Source organism: Engystomops pustulosus, chromosome 6, assembly GCF_040894005.1.
Source record: "Engystomops pustulosus chromosome 6, aEngPut4.maternal, whole genome shotgun sequence".
In the NCBI taxonomy this organism is placed as follows: Eukaryota; Metazoa; Chordata; class Amphibia; order Anura; family Leptodactylidae; genus Engystomops; species Engystomops pustulosus.
The window spans coordinates 170,117,406-170,134,770 of record NC_092416.1 but is presented as its reverse complement, the minus strand read 5'-3'; the positions used below and the strand labels follow the sequence as shown (position 1 = coordinate 170,134,770).

Below are 17,365 nucleotides of genomic sequence, written 5' to 3'. Positions count from 1 at the left end.
TGTTTTGAAATTAAATTTTTTTTCTTTCGAACGAGCCTGGGAAAAAAAAAAACAACTGTGAAAGCTTTAAAGGACATCTACCACCAAGATGAGACTGTATGCAAATGAGCCTGAGGGGCTCCAGGCTCCAATGACGCCCATGGAGCCCCTCAGGCTCATTTGAAAACAGTCTTTCAACCTGGTGGTAGATGCCCTTTGGGTAGCTCCTTAGTTTTAAAGGGCATCTACTACCAGGATGAAGTACTGTATGCAAATGAGCCTGAGGAGCTCCAGGCTCCGTTGACGCCTATGGAGCCCCTCAGGCTCATTTGCATACAGTACTTCATCCTGGTGGTGCATGCCCTTTAAAACTAAGGAGCTACCCAAAGTTGGAAAGAAGACCTTTATCACATTTATATTATATTCTGTATATCCTATAATATAAAGATCTAACGGAAGTCTGGGAGGAAATCCGTATCTGTATCCGACTCTTTCCCCCGTGGTAATCGGCTGAAGGGTATATTTCATATTAACTTCTTAAGGGTCGACAGTGAGACAATGCTTCATCACAGAGGGTCTCTGGTAACACCCCCCCGCCCCCCCATAAGCATAATTTTAACAGTTGATTTTAGAAGGAAGGAGGCCATGGATAACAAAAATATAGGAAAATACCACAGTCACGGGGTCTGGATCTATGAGTAAGTGATGAATTTTGATGGTAGATTCCGTGGGGTGTCTTTTTTTTTTAATTTTTTTTAACCGAACATAAAATGTGAGGTCTTGGGCACCCACAGAAAATTCCCCTGCGCAGTAAGTCCACATAGACCGCGGTTTAGTGTCCTTTTAATAACCAACTGTACAAATATAAAAACAATAACGATGTCGTGTAAAAGACATAATCTCTGTATTTCTTAAAAGTTAACGTTTTTTTTCTTCCATCGATACCCGATTTCACAGCTCGTCTTAAAATCGCCCATTGCACTTGGTTGCAGGTCATAAGTGTCATAATGATTTTTAATAATTAGCATCTATATGTATATTATCTATATGGTTACATTTATACAGGTGTAAAACACTAAATAGAAAAAAAAATGACCAAGAATTACACAAACTTTTTTTTTTTTCTCTCTCTCGTGAACGTTCTGTACATTAATTTGTTTTATAAGAGAATAAATGACATCACTATTTGCATATGCAAAGCAACAGCGGGAGGAGCTTCTATGGGGGTCACCCGAAGGTGACTTCACAAAAAAAACATTTGTTATAAAGTGCAAAAAAGAAAACAGGAAAAACAAACAAACAAAACAAAAAGGCTTTTCTCATTGGGGAAGGACAAGTAGGTCCATAGGGGGTAACGTACCAGGAAATATTATAACGGGCTACCCCAATAATAATTACACATCATGCATCCCTGGCAGAAGGGAAATATCCACATTTGTTTTGCAAGTTTAAAGGGGTTGGCCACTTTACTTCATGTGTGTGTAAGTGTGGGGGGCAGGATATGAGGTAAGTTACCAATATACATCTAGTAATAGTTCTGCTCCACTTTCTTTATATGTAAAGTGAAACCTCCTGTCTTTTACCTCATCAGCCAGACATGCCTGACCATAAAATGGCCGCAGATGGAGGGTCATGTGATCTCTATCTGTCCATGAGCAATAGCCCTGCCAAGACCTTGATCTTATATTCATGAATACTATCAGAAGGTCCTGGCAGGGCGATTGTTCATGGACAGATCGGTCATGTGATCTCTATCTGTCTATGAGCAATCACCCTGCCAGGGCCTTATGATGGTATTCATGAATATGGAGATCAAGGTCAGGACAGGGCGATTGCTCATGGACAGATGGGTCATGTGATCTCTATCTGTCCATGAGCAACCACCCTGCCAAGACCCTATGATGGTATTCATGATTATAAGCTTAAGGTCCTGGCAGGGCGATTGCTCATGGACAGTGATCACATGACCCTCCATCTGCTGCCATTTTATGGACAGGAATCTCTGGCTGATGAGGTAAAAGACAGGAGGCTTCACTTTACATATCAGGAAAGCGGAGCAGAACTATTACTAGATGTATACTGGTAACTTACCTCATATCTTTACACACATTACAAAAAAAAAAAAAAAAAAAAAGAGGAAAAACAGACAACCCCTTTAAGACCACATAGACATGTAAGAGTTGGACGGTGTTGCCAAAGTCCGCGAATTCACCCAATAATTGTTGGCATGTGGACCTAAAGGTATCCATGTACCTTAAATAATTGGTGGCTTAATGCTCATTTGAACAACAGTCAAATCCCCGATCCCGACTCCAACGACCAGGCAAATGTCCCGACTACCAGACAAATATGGTGAATGAGGATGGAGGGAAGAAGCCTCAGCCAGAGAAATGATGGGGCAGATTTACTAATGTTCTCCAATATAAGTGTATTGAGGATAATCAATGGGGAACTTAAGTTCCCATCTGTGTTCTGTTTAGAAATGGATGAATGATCGATCCATATTTCCCCCCATGGACTAGCACGGGTCAGTACCCGTCTTTACATCTTCCGTTATCTCAGTGGATAGTCGTGCACAAACTGCTGAGCAATTTTTTCTTTAACAGTACCAAGAGGCTAAGGGAAGACTCCTCTCCGTCACCATTGTTACATTGTTTTCTACGAGTGACGGACGGTCTTGATTTGTATCAGTTCTGCCTCCGCTTTCTCGTACTGACCGCGCTACGATTCTACTTTTTAGAGTTTCAATGTGAACTCAAGTGGCCAAAGCAGAGAAGTAAATAAAAAACGTCCATAAAGATAATGGAAAAACGGAAATGTCCACTAACGGAGAGCAAGGTCTTGGTTATTTTGTACCGGTGGCTCAGTGGTTAGCACTACAGCCTTGAATCGCTGGGTTCAAGTCCCAGGGTCAACAGCAGCAAAAAGTTTGTATGTTCTCTCTGTGTTTGTGTGGGTTTCCTCCGGGTCCTCCAGTTTCCTCCCACACTCCAAAAACATACTGTTAGGATGATTAGATTGTGAGCCCCATTGGGGACAGGGACCGATTTGGCAAGCTTTGTGCAGAGCTGCTTAATCTGTGTGCGCTATATAAATAAAGGAATTATTAATAATTAAAATGTATCCGTTAAAAAAGGATGATTTGCTATTATTGAATCCGTCAAGACATTTTTTAAAGGAAAAACAAACACAAGAGCTGGCCCTTAGACAAGCCAATATGAACCCAAATTGAATGGGTCACCAAAGGACTTTAATTTACATCCAAATCTTGAAATGCGACTTCTGTCACAGTTCAGCCACTGGGTCACACGTCTGGGAGCCCCCCCGTCATTGGCTATGGAATACTGGCAGGGGGCGTGGTCTGACTCGTTAATTCTACCGTTTTAGGCTCGTTATCGCATAGAGTCATCCAGCCCCATGAAAAAACACATCACCGACCGAGACCGAGGTGTGGAAGTTCCTGAGACCCAGTGTCTGAACCAATTGGGTGGCTGAGTGAGTAGCACTTCTGCCTTGCAGCACTGGAGTCCTGGGTTCGAATCCCACCCAGGTCAACATCTGTAAAGAGTTTGTATGTTCTCTGTGTTTGCGTGGGTTTCCTCTGGGTACTCCAGTTTCCTCCCACACTCAAACATACTGTTAGGTTGTTTAGATTGTGAGCCCCATGGGGACAGGAACCAATTTGAAATGCTTTGTGCAGCGCTGCGTAATCTGTGTGCGCTATATAAATAAAGAATTATTATTATAAAGTTACAGTCCTGCAGCTAATTTCATTTCAGTCGAAAGCCCTTGTGACTCAACCTTTGTGCAACTTTATATTATGGACACCTACTTCTCGCAAAATTTGTGAAATTTTGTTACATATGAAAAAACGGATAGCAGCCTCCCTGTTGCACCAACAACGGGTGGCAATCGACTTCGACCAATCTTGACGCCTACAAAGACTTGAATCGAGACTTTCACGCTCTCCATTGTGACCGACGGGTGGTTACAGGTCTTATCTCTTCGACCTTACAACTTCTAGGCTGCATTCACACGCGGCCTATGAATTGCGCTTGCGAAACTCAGTAGCTTAGGCCAATCGCCTAGGCATTTCCACTGAAACAGAAGCAATCTTTCATTTTTGCAAAGCACAAAAAAAAAAAAAAAAAAAAAGTATAAAAATGTCTAAAACACAACATAAATGTGTTACTAAGCCTGGATGCAGCTTTTAGGCTCAATTGCAGACTAATAGCTTAGTAAATCTCCCCATTTTTTTTTCTCTAGGCTAGAAACCACACGAGTTTTACGTGCTCTCGACTTGGCAAGGGTGGGAGGTTGAGGTTTGAGGGCAATTGGATGGTTATAAGAACAAAAACATACAAATGAACAAACAAACAAAAAAACTCACAAATAAAAACAAAGCAGAAGTGAACTGGAACATAAAAAACACAAGTAGATGCACGGGAAACCGGAGAAAAGCAACAAAATAGGTGAATATTATTTTTTAGAACTAACAAATATATAGATATTTTTACCTTCTTTTTTTTTTTATCTCACGAAAACATAAAAACGGGAAAAATTAAGCGCGGGGGTTTTGTTGCATCTTATGTACAAACACTTATCGCTTATCCTTAAAAAAGCCTTGGTCTGTGTTGCTTTCTTTTATAGTCACAGTCAGAAAATTAGAAGTCACATCAGTCACTACTACTTTCTCCAAGTTGTCTACCGGTGGCCTCCAAGGTTCTTCTTCAGGTTCTCCGAAAATCCTGGCAACAGGAATCCGGGCGATAAGTGAAGGTTTCCTCCCGTGGGTTATTAGTGCTTCGCTGTAGAAGTCTGACACCTGTTCCCGGCATTCGGAGTGGATCTTAGTTCTAGGGTTGACACCATCTTTGTAGAGGTCACCCCTATTCTTTGTCCTATGTAAAGAGGTGTCACTATTCGACTTTCCATGTCCGTGTTGTGAGGTTTGCACGAGTCCGTGTTCCTTAGACAGGAAACAATGCTCGATCTGGCTCGAAGATCCCAAGTCGGAGGAGTTCTGCCGTCTAGCAATCTGGATGACGCCGTGTGTGGGATGGTACTCCAGCGCTCCCGAGTCGTCCCCTTTCGACGAGCTTATTATCTGTTCGGTCTGACTTGTGTGATTGGCAGAGGACATCCTCATGGATTGAACGTTGGCTTTGTGAAGGAGTTTTGCGTGGTGACTCTTTTTTTTCTTCTTGATCTTTAAGGGGTAATGATCTCGCATGTCTGAGCCTCCCAAACGTTCCTTGAAGAGACTTGCTGGGGGTTCGCTACTCTCCTGTGACGAGGTAGGAACACTCCTCAACCCTTCTCGGGACCTAGACTGCATGTCTGGGGGAGGTGGATGTCCGGGATATGGAACTCTTAATCCTCGCGAAGACTCGCTACGGAATTCATAGGTCTTAGCGTTTGCTTTGGCCTGCGCCTGTAAAATAAAAGAACAAGGGTCACATAAAAGGCTCCCAAAATGATATAGTAACATTTCATAAAAACGCAAACACTGGGTTCATCAAGGTCAACTTCTTAAAGAAAGAAAAGATGATGCTTATTCAACAAAAATGAAATACAGACAGTCCCCTACTTAAGAACACCCGACTTACAGACGACCCCTAGTTACAAACGGACCTCTGGATATTAGTAACTTACTGTACTTTAGCCTTGGGCTACAATAAACAGCTGTAACAGTTATCACAGGCGTCTGTTATGAATCTTTATTGTTATTCCTGGTTCTTATGACAATCCAACATTTTTAAAATCCAATTGACCGAAAAAAATTCTTGCTGGGGCAACAATTATAAAATATACAGTTCCAACTTACATACAAATTCAACTTAAGAACAAACCTACAGACCCTATCTTGTACGTAACCCGGGGACTGCCTGTACATTTGGAAAACAAGCCAGACCCCAATTGTTGTCAACTAAATTGGCCCATTCTGGCAAATATTTTTATTAAGTTGGCCATAGACCTCCAATAGTGGCTGGCCAGAGCCCTTTTTACACTGATTGACACCCTTCTTTGTTTCCCTCACATCCCCATAAAATCAACTTTGTAATCTTGCCTGTAGCCAGATTGAGATCACGATGACAGGGGTGTGGCCTCATCAACAGAATCCAGTGGCTCCTCCCCATGTGCCATGTCTCCTTCTTACCATTCAGCACTTGATGCCATATGACCAGCATGATGTCATTTAAAGTCCTTTTACCCCCTAAATCACAGTAGCCTCTATAGACTTCTACTCCTGCCTCATGGAGATACAGATAGATACATGAGGTACAGTTTGAAAATGTTGGGGGGGTAAAAGCACCTTAGATGACTTCATCCTGGTCATAGTAAGTGCTAAATGCTGAGAAGGAGACATAGGGAGGAACTTCTGGATTCAGCTAAAGAGGACACGCCCCTTTGACTCACTGTAGATCGGGCTATATGCAAGGCAAAATTACAAAGTTGATTTTATTGGGGTGTGACAATTGGGAGGGGGGGGGGGGGGGGGAGGAGACACCAATTTTTAGCTTCAAGAAGGATGCCGTTTAGTGACTAGGGCTCCTATGAAAAATGTTGTGATGGGTTTTGTTTCGAAACTCCAGAATATTTTGTTGAGGTTGACGACTTTTCCTTAGTTGTAGACTGTTTGGAGGCCTAAATAGAGAGGAGCTGACCCACTGGACTTTCATAGCCACGGCTAGTTGCTAGGGACGTCAATTTGCCGTTTTAGCAACATGTGGTGGCCGATCCCAAACCTCAGAACTGACCATCGGGCCCGCTCATCTCTCGTCTGAAACCCAGGCCCTGCATAGATGATCTCTACCTGTACCGCACTAACCTATGCAGCAGATTCTCCTGTCCTCAGATACCTATATAGTACATTACTTCCACAATTTAAGAAACATAACTATTCTTAAACTATACACAAGTGTTACCTTAAGAAGAAAAGTCTTCGGCTTGGGACCCCTTTTCTTTGGCCCATACAATTCTCTCTCTCGCTCTCTGTAATAGGAGGCAAAATATATATTATCAGTACCAAAAACAGATAAGTCAAAAAAAGGAAGGGAAAAAAAAAAAAAAAAAAAAATTCTTTACCGATCTTCGAAGGCGGCCACTAATCTGGCATCCAGGATGTTTTCTTCAGGTTCCCATGTGCTGTATCTAGAGAAAATAAAAATATTGTATTAGAAAATAAAACCACAGTCCCATCCACAATACTATATCTTACATAGCGCTATGCAGTAGATAGAGGAGGAGTCAGTGGTGGTTACTCGATCATGGGTCTGCAAGAGTTAATCAGGGCTGCTGGGTCTTTTTCAGACCTCGTACAGCTCTCGTATCAGACATCAGCCCGCCATAGAGTCCCTGTGTAATTGGGACTCTTAAAAACGCCCCAGTTACAATGAAAAAAAAAAAAAAAGGAAATGCCCCCCCATGCGTCTTTTTTGACCTTATATGTAGTGATGAAAGTAATGTCATGAAAAACACAAAATATTAATTTATTTAGAAATACACATTAATATTTCTCAATATTTTTTAAACCCCCCCCCCCAAACCCCATTTACACGAGATTAAACATCATTATGACCGTCATAAAATAGGAATTTCAAATGTTCACTCCCACTTTTTTTCTGCAACTTTAAAAGGACATCTACCACCAGGATGAATGATTGTAAACCAAGTACCCTGACATACTGGTGTGCCTCCTCGGGCAGGATCTGCTCTTCTTTTTTTCTTAAAAACAAGGGCATGGAAAGCTTAAAGGGATTTTAATATTATGCAAATAATGGAGCCAGGAGCCCCTCAGGCTCATTTACATAATTGTTAAAGCTTTTTTTTTTTTTTTTTTTTTTTAAACCAAGGCATAAGAAGCTAAAAGAAGAGCAGATCCTCACAGAGGGGGCACACACCAGTATGTCAGTGTGCTGGGTTTACCATCCTTCATCCTGGTAAAAAAAAAAACAAAACACTTTACATATCTGTTATGATGTCTGAATTTAAAAATGTAAAGTGCTTTATTATTTAAGCACCACCTGATGGATACAATCATCCAAATATTTCAGTAATTCTTCACTTACTTCTGAGACCAGCCCTTCCACTTCACCAAATACTCCATTCGACCCTGGAAGACAGAAAAAGCAAAATATTTGGTTGTAGTTCCCTCAGACCAGGAGGAAAAACAAATTCCAAAAAAAAAAAACCATTATCTAAAACACAAGGATAACATTCATACAACATGGAAATTATTCCTCCCTGACGAGTCCCAAGCTTCCGATACTGGAGAGTCTCCGACCATCAGGTACCAGGGCGAAGAAACATTTCCGTAATCTTTGTATCGTGGCATGCAAGACTAAGACTGTTAGGAAACCATCCCAAAGCAAAAAAAATAAATAAATATTATAGTAATTTTTACGGTCTTCCAAGCCCAACTCAAAAAGTAATGTAAAGTTACATATGTAACAACCGCCTTAGCGCCCTAGCGATTCCATGTCACTACTGGATTCAGCGAGATGTGGTGCCGCTGCCCTGAGGTTCTCCGTCAACGTCCCCTGCAGGAGAATCCCCCTATAAACCGCACACAGTAACCTCTAGGTGTCTTTATACAGGTTCCACTGATACCTCTATACATGGGATTAGAGCCACCATTTTTATAAATATTTTGATTGATGTCCTCAATCCCGGTCATGGAGGTGGAAGAGCTGCAGCATACAGTATACCCAGTCTTCCACACTCACTCCGGGCACTGCTATCCATAAAGAGAATTCCTGAAGGAGGGGTGAAGAACAAGGCTGATTTCCCTTCACACAGCCAGCATTACTCTCCATCGCCGCCCTGGCTGAGGGAGCAGTAAATGATATAGCAGAGACAGCAACACAAAGCCACCGCCTCTCTTCTTCCTGCTACCCCTTCCTAAGGAATTCTCTTCAACTGGGTTAGCAGTGTCAGTGAGGAGGACTGGGGAGCTTGACTGTATACGGCAGCTCCCCGCCTCTATGACTGGAACATAAGAAGTCTATAAAAAAAAAGGTGTTTTTTTTTTTTTTGAAAAATGGTCGGCTCTAATCCCATGGATAGAGGCTTCCTTGGAATATGTATAAAGACCAATGGGCTGGTGGTGGGGTGGGGGTGGACGTGGTCACTGGTATACAGGTTCTCAAAGTTCTCAGTTGCAAAGGTGTAAACTTTAGTTTTATAGACCGGCTATTCCATGACCTTACATGTGCAGGCTGACAAAAGACAAAAAGGTTTATATATTCTACATTTTTAGTAATTTACCATATTTTTCGGACTATAAGACACGTTTTAGCTAGAAAAGCCCTCAGCAACCACTAGCACTATGTTGTCGAGCAGCTGTACAGTTTCTAGATGATGTTTCTTTCATGGCCCGGTGTGGTCAAATCATCCAGAAAATCAACTTTGAACTGAGATGCAAGTCAGGGAGGCGGAGAGTTTAACACTGAAGTCAAGCTCTCCTGCCTCTGAACACCTCCTCCCATGTGATGGAGAGTTTATGCATGATGTCAACCACAGTGGAGGAGGCGTAGCCAAGCAAGGAGAGCTTGACTTCAGTGTTAAACGCTCCGCCTCCTTGACTCTATACAACCAATTTACATCCTCACTTGAAAAGTTGATTTTCTGGACGATATCACCGCACCAGGCCATGAAAGAAGCATCATCTTGAAGCTGCTCAGCTGATTGACAACATATTGGTAGTGCTTAATTAAGCCAATTTGTGATTAATAGTTCCCTTAAACCCCTCCTCGCCATCTCCCTTTACGCTCAACAACAGATATAGTGGCCAATAAGCTGATGCCGCCAGTGTAACAGCTCAGCGCCCGAGTCAGTATAACACCCCCGGTAATTGCAGGTGTCCAATCTGTTAAACGCAGCGGTCAGTGTGACCATAGCATTCAAATTCCTTCAGGGGTCTCATCCCAACATGACTATTCCTGCAGGACCTGGAGCAGGGTCAGAAGCAGGTGACCTTCCTACAAGGTCCATAAACCCTTTGATGCTGCCAGAACTTGCCATAAAAGGCAGCGAGTATGAAAAGAGCTGTGCGTGCATTCATGTGAGTGAATGGATGTTGTAGTTCTGAGTGCGTTTGTGATTGAATGGATGCAGCAGAGCTGAGTGTGCGCTGTGCTTGTGTGTGATCAACAGGGAATTTTTAATTTGTGTTAAATATATTTTTCCTTTTTTGGGATGACCAAATCCAGACTTGTATTTTATAGTGAGCTGCTGTTTTTGGGCTTTCATCAAATTTTTTATTTTTACTTCCACTATATTTTATCCTAACACACAATCTTTGTTGCAGAAATGCCGGTAATGGATTGGCTTTTGCTATAGAAATCCCCTCCCCGCTCTCCAAACTTTGCTTTACAGTCAATTTCACAGCAATCGTAGACATATTGCAGATAAAAAACACTTTGTGCTGCAGAGGTTTTATGCAGCATGTGGGATGGGATAGGTTTAATGTGTGTGTGTTTGGTACTAACCCAAACCTAATTCTACCTACCTACATTAATACAGTAACACCACGCTGCCCCCCTCCCCAAAAAAAGTTACATATAGCATATAATGATCGTGCAGTATGTCAACCTTTTGGCTCCCTTGTATTCCGCGATATACAAGTCTAGATTCTTAATTATTGGTTTATTTTTATCAATTATATATTTACTATATTTTGCATTTGTTATATTAATATTTAACGATAAAGATTATACATTCTATAACCTATATCAGTATTTACTTTAAATATATTTAATACACACACAATATAATTTCCATCCAGAGGATAGCTACAGTCACAGTGTATTACAAGGGCAGGGTCCTCTCTCTCTCCCCGGTGTCTCCCGTCTGCCAGAGAATTCAATTACACAACCGACAGCACAGTGTGAATCCCACCCAAGGTCTCCGTCACTTGTGGACAGAAGAGAAAACCCACATACGAGCCCCCCCCGGTAGAGAAGCACTGACCTGCACATGCTGCAGCGCTCCGATAAGACGGTGTAGATGCTGCAGAGTAGGACACGCTGCAGTGCCTGGCAGAAGACGCTGAGGAGCGAGGAGTCTGGGTATATACTCATCACTAGTCACAACTCATCCGCGCTCCCCAAGATCAGCGCTGCCTTGTGCATAAAAATCGACCTGCGATTTATGAACTGGTGGACGTTCTGCCGGGTCCCGAGACCCCTGCTGTACTCTTTTCCTTTACATTGGAGGATGGATCAGACCACCTATGGCTAAAGTACACCAGAGGGTCTGAATCAATCCCTCTCTATATCCATCCATCCTGAAAGTTCAAATCACCCCCTTGTCCCTAGCATGCTATCATTTTGCAAAGTATTTGTATCGGATCCTTTTTCCCCCCCCCATTTTAAACTGAGCTTTCTGCATCTGCTCTGCCTGCCAACCTATTGCACAGACTTCGCACACAATGAGGCACATTTACTTACCCGGTGCGCTGTACCCTCGTCCGATATCCTGCATGTGTCGCTTCCCCGCTCAGGTCTGACGGAGTTCACCACCTTTTTAGTGGTGCATGTAAGTGCATGGTCTTGCGACACAATTTGAAAGTTAGTTCCCACGCTCAGTCAGAATCATTCGGATTGTCCGATGGCACGCCCACCGATTTGTGCCGCATGGAAGCAGCGCAGCTGCACCACAATCCGATCGCGTGCGAAACAATCCCAGCGCAGACACCTGTTAAATACCTGTCCAAACCGTGCAAATCCCGAAAACAGGCCAACGAAAGTGCAATCTGCGAGCCCAATGTGTCTGCCATGACCATGTCCTCGGTCTTACTCTTGGTGCAACATTGTGGAATAGTCCATCTAGTCTGTGCAAGCCACAGTATGTGCCAGGACTCTACAGTACACAGCCTCGTCCCAAGTCCCGACTCCCATTCACAATCTAACAGAATTTAAACTTCTGCTCCTTCAATACTATCAACAATGCTGCACCAAAATATATCTCTACCACTTCACCATGAACCTACAATGCCCATAGACTTCTCAAAGGCTGCACCAGCGCTCCAGGATACACTACCTGAGCAATTAGAGGTCTCTTAGTTGGTTACTATGGAATGTACTGAGAAAATTCGATTTGATAGCCTAGGACTATGATACCTCCGACCTGGGTCCTGGTGCAATGTTCAGTACAGGAAACAAGACCATAAGTCAATTAAATTTAAAGAACCAATTACTGTATGTTGGTAGGCAAAGGGCCGTTACATCTCACTACCCTTATAAGAGTACTACCACTGGTAGCAAAAAGAAATGTAAATATCTGAACTAGAAATTCTTACATTTTTGATGGATTTTATTAATGTTACAAAAGCAAAAAACACACAGCTATCAATATCAAAAGAACATCGGCACCACAGTCCCCTGACAAGCAGCGTTGTACCTTGAAGCTGCCCAGTGCATGGTCTGTGCTAGGTCCCACGACTATCATCTATGGATTATAATACTAGTCTTCTCATATGGGAAAGTGACATCTTATGGGCCCCCTAAGCCTCTTGGGCCCCGGATGCGATCACACCCTCTGCACTCAAGTTGCGACCCTGATGACAAGTTTGTTGTTTAGGCGATGCACAGTTCGGTACACTTTTATTTTAATTTTGAAGAACTGAAACTGCAGATATTTTAGCATCCGGTTATAAATATACTCTTTCCCCATCAAGTCTCATGGGGAAAATACACTGAAAAAAAGAACAAAAAAAAAAACAACAATTGAAAAGTGCCATAACGCACATTGAAATATTATGCCTCAGGGTTTAGGTTACCTTTACACTTGCCGGATTCCAATGCACTTTCCTTTACTAATAGCAAAAAAAAAAAAAAAAAAAAAAAAGCCTGCTTCTTTTTAGGGGATGTGTAAAAATTTCGGTAATTGTAAGCTGCATGTACGAGGGCGACGACGAGGAATACACAAATGTTATCAGAAATGTTGTAGAGTGGAATGAAATAAACGACCTGGTTATCGACGTCGAAAAGACCAAAGAGATGGTGATCGATATGAGCGAGAACAAAAAATTGCCATAGAACACATTGAGATCAATGGAGAGGGATAGATCGAGTCACCACCTACAAGTACCTGGGGTGTGTACATTAACGACTAGCTGGAAGCCCAACATATAGTAAAGCGCGAAAAGAGAGCAATGCACACTTACATACTGGCAGGTGCCCCCTCTGGCAACATCTGCTCTTCTTTTAGCTTCTTATGCCCTTTAAAAAAAAAAGGCTTTTAAAAGTATGCAAATGAGGTGTTAATGTAGACTGGAGCCCCTAAGGCTCATTTGCATATGTATTGAAGTATTTTTTCCTTAGAAACCAGGGCATAAGAAGCTAAAAGAAGAGCAGATCCTGCCAGAGGGGGCACACACCAGCATGTAACTTTGCTTAGGTAACCATCCTTGATCGTGGTGATAGATTTCCTTTAAGGAAGCTCAAGTCATTTCATATTTCCACCAGAATATTCAAGATATTCGAAAAAACAACATACGGTTATTCGCCATCATCTGTTGGAGAGGAGGCAATTATGGAAAGTAAAAGAACAGGCTAAATAAAGTCATGTGAAAAGCCCAGGGCAGAAATGGCGAAGAGCTTCGTCCCTTCGAGGAGGTTCGGAACAACAGATGCCTGAAGAAATTTAGTTGCATTGCTGTAAAAACACTCACCCAACTACACAGCACAAGACAGCGCCGGAAGCATTCGCTATCGCCAGGTGCGTTTCCTAGACCTCGAGATTCCATAATTTCTTCATCCCAAAAACAATTGAACTCTACAACCATATCCTGCCGAAAGCAAAAGTACTAAACTACCCCCCTCTGCATGCAGTCATCTTGTAATGTATTGTTTATTTCTGTACCGTTTGTCGTGTAATGTGCCATTTACTCTCCTAGCCTGGTGCAGGGACGTATTAATTTTCCATGGGGACAAATAAAGTTTTATTCTACTCTTCTGTATACGACACCATTCTACAAGGACGTGTAATGTTCAGCAATCATCACACTATGGCCATGTAAATAGTTACATCCACACCACGTTCTCAGGTTACTATGTCATGGTCAATGTTTGTGCACACAGTAGTACACACAGTGCTATTCTACAATAACAGGTCACATTCTAGAACCATTGCAGCAAAGTAATATATACATATAGTGGTACACACATACAATAGTATATAATATGGCTTTCAAAGTGGACACTAGTAACGGGTCGTTCATAAACGAGCTGGCACTGAGAGTCGGCTCTTTCATGTGAACGAGGGGAGTCTGCTCTAGACAGTGAGCTGATGGCTCACTTAACCCCTCCCCTAATCTGGTAACCATGCCCACTTTAACCCGATAAAAATCTGATTAAAAGTGGTGTGGAGAGGGGCGATTTACTGGCCTGAGGCTCACCATTATACATTTAATTATTAGTGAGCAGAGCCTAATGATCCAGCTCAAAAGAGGGATTTCACATCACTAGTTGGACCCAATGGGGCTCATTTACTAAGGGACGCGGAACGCACTTTCGTTGGACTTTCCATCTTTTTCGGCGATTGCACAGCTTTGACAGGTATTTAACAGGGGTTTGCGCTGGAACGGTGTCACACACGATAGTTTTTTTGGCGCAGCTGCGCTGGCTTCCATGCAACAAAAATCAGGGCGCGGGCCGTTGGATGATCCGACTGATTCGGACTGAGCGCGGGATTTCACTTTCAAAATGAGTCACAAGACAATGCACTTAGATGCACCAGAAAGAAGAAGGTGAACTCCAGGGGACCTGAGCGGGGAAGAGACACATGCAGGATCTCGGGCGGACGATCTTAGCGAATCGCGGCAGAGTGCATTATTATCATCGGACAATGCACTTTCTGTGAACTCCGTCGGACAGGTAAGTAAATGTGCCCCAATTCGATAAAATATACACATATCACATTCAATCACTTTAGTACATGCACACAGTAGTATACATTGTGCCATTGTGCATAGACACATCACATTCTGCAAGCATCACGGCACTGCCATATGTACATGTAGTAGTACCCACATACGGTAGTATATATTACTATGCTAGGTACATGCACACAGTAGTATATATTACACAATTCTATAGGGACATACCACATTCTACAATCACTTCGCCATATTTGTATATAGCGGCACAAATATATATATTCCATCTAATCCAGATTCTTAAAAGAACACACCATGTTCCTATGCAGCGGTACATGCACACAGTAGTATATATTACTGCACTCTACAGACACGCCACCGGGGCATGGGTATATGTACATATAGTAGTAGCCACATATGGTAGTATATTAGTATATATTACACCCTTCTACCTGCACACACCACGTTCCTAAAGAAATCATATATATATTTATAGGAACGTGGTGTGTCCATGGTGTATATAGTCATGTACGTTTTGGGTGAATTTGTCTTATTCTTCACATCATACTGTAATTCTTGAGTATCTTCTAGATATATTTAGGAATCCAGACACCTCAGGGAGCACAAATACCCCCCCAAAATGATACACAAGCCCTTACATTGTCGGCTGTCACCTTGGCAGGATAGCACATCCTTACATTCTGCCCACCCACAGCAGACATCCAGCAGGCCAGCTATCACATCACAGCCAACGCGCTCCCCAGCGCCCCCTGTCTGAATTCGGCTCTAAAATCATGCGATTTCGAGGACTGAGGCCTAGTGTGTAGAAACGATGGAAGGGAAATATAGAGGCATAGGTTAAGAGGAAAAAAAAAACCATCTGACCGGATCATCTTACCTTCCGGATGCGTCTTTTTAGGAGGGATTCGGCCGCAAACACTCGCTCCCCGACAGCGGACAGCTCCATATTTAGCACCGCGGGGACGCGCAGCGCGCTCCCCGTGACGTCAGCACCTGTTGCTAGAGACGATGCTAATATGGAAGGATGGAACCTCCAGCGCCATTTGATTGGGCGCCAAGAATGCCCGCCCCCAGGATTGACAGGGCTCGCCTCCTATCCGCCTGTCACCCTGTCGCCATTGCCAGGCAGTAATCCGCCGCTCCGCGCGGGGCCATAGGCTGGCGGCTGACAGGGCGCGCGTGACGTCACCGCCCGGGGCTGACGGCTCTTTTGTGCTGCCCGTGGCGGCGGCATTGTTGTTTGTGGCCGCATCATTAGCGCGCTGTGCACACGACGGCGACGAGGAGCGCGCGGTTTTAGAGTATAAGCCGCTTGCCTACTGAGGAGCTTAGCACAGAGCTAATATGGCGGCAGCTGCCGTCTACCAGTAACATTTACCTCAGAATCTTCAATAATGGCGTCATATAGGATGTCCACAGGCAATGTCTGCTCACTGGGGACAGGTTCACACTATTTTATTGTCATGAGGTAAAATTTTACCTCAGTGGCAACATTTCGGCAGTAGAGTTTTCTCGTAAGGTTGGGTGACACGTCCATAGTTTACTGTGTCTTAGATATCGTTCTGAATCGATCTGAGAAAAATTGCATTATGCGCTGCTCGGAGTGAAGTCGTGCGTGAAACTCGACCCTTGAAGTCAATGGGGGTCATTTATCTTATTCCCCCCTTCTCTGCGCTCTTTTTGCGCCTGTTGTGAGTCCATTTTTTGCACCTCATTTGTCTTTGTCGTTTTGACTCTTTGTCAAATGCAGGTTCTTTTTGGCCTTATTAGGCGCACATTTTTTTAAAAAAAGGTGCAATTTGTTACACAAGTCATAGAATTGCCTTTCCTATGCGAGGTCAGGACCAGCGTGTTGTAATTGTACAATTATTTGCTCTTATATAGGCGCAATAGTATAATAAATCGGGCACAAACATCTGTAAAGTGGAGCAATGTAATGAAAAAATGGGGCAAATTTGTCTTAACGACTCCACAGCCCTGATTTTCACTGACCAAAATCTTATGGCTTGATACTTGGTTCGTGGGCAGCTGGCTATCTCGTACCAGTGCTATCTAGGTCTACACCGGGAAGAACTCCGATGCATTGATAGTCTACTGTGCTATGTGTGAGATTGATGATTTGATCCTAAAATCTTATCATGCACTACTCTAAAACTTGCCCCAACTAGTACGACACTTGGACTATAAAAAAGGTTGATTGGGTACCACTAAGACTGAAATCTGACCAAAGTCTGATCATTTTCCTTTACCACAATCTTACGACTTGACACTTTCCTTTGCACACCCGCTGTTCGGGCTTGTATCAGACAAAACTCCGAACGTTGTTAGTCTATTGTTCTATATTTAAAGGGGTTTTCCCACGAAGACAAGTTAGGCACTATACGGGATAGGACCTAACTTGCTGATTAGTGTGGGTCTCAGTGCTGTGACCCCCACAGATTGAGGAAACTTTTCATAATTACATACAACTAAAACCAGAAG

At 43.1% G+C, this 17,365-nt stretch overlaps 1 protein-coding gene across 1 annotated transcript; it reads right to left on the bottom strand.

Moving 5' to 3' along the window:
* Nucleotides 1-4,476: 4,476 nt before the first annotated feature.
* Nucleotides 4,477-16,168, bottom strand: CBX8 (chromobox 8). The gene is made up of 5 exons (XM_072112337.1): nucleotides 15,762-16,168; nucleotides 8,052-8,095; nucleotides 7,069-7,134; nucleotides 6,909-6,975; nucleotides 4,477-5,413 (listed from the first exon to the last, which is right to left on the bottom strand). The coding sequence occupies exons 1-5, from the start codon at nucleotides 15,828-15,830 to the stop codon at nucleotides 4,580-4,582; spliced, it is 1,080 nt and encodes a 359-aa protein (XP_071968438.1). The 5' UTR covers nucleotides 15,831-16,168; the 3' UTR covers nucleotides 4,477-4,579.
* Nucleotides 16,169-17,365: the final 1,197 nt, after the last annotated feature.

Bases quoted from the DNA above. Each gene is read 5' to 3' on its own strand.
- CBX8 (XM_072112337.1), bottom strand. From the start codon at position 15,830: ATGGAGCTGTCCGCTGTCGGGGAGCGAGTGTTTGCGGCCGAATCCCTC. The intron at 8,096-15,761 runs GTAAGATGATCC...TCTGTCTTCCAG, and splicing joins TAAAAAGACGCATCCGGAAG to GGTCGAATGGAGTATTTGGT. The intron at 5,414-6,908 runs GTAACACTTGTG...TTTATTTTACAG, and splicing joins CGAAGACTTTTCTTCTTAAG to GCGCAGGCCAAAGCAAACGC.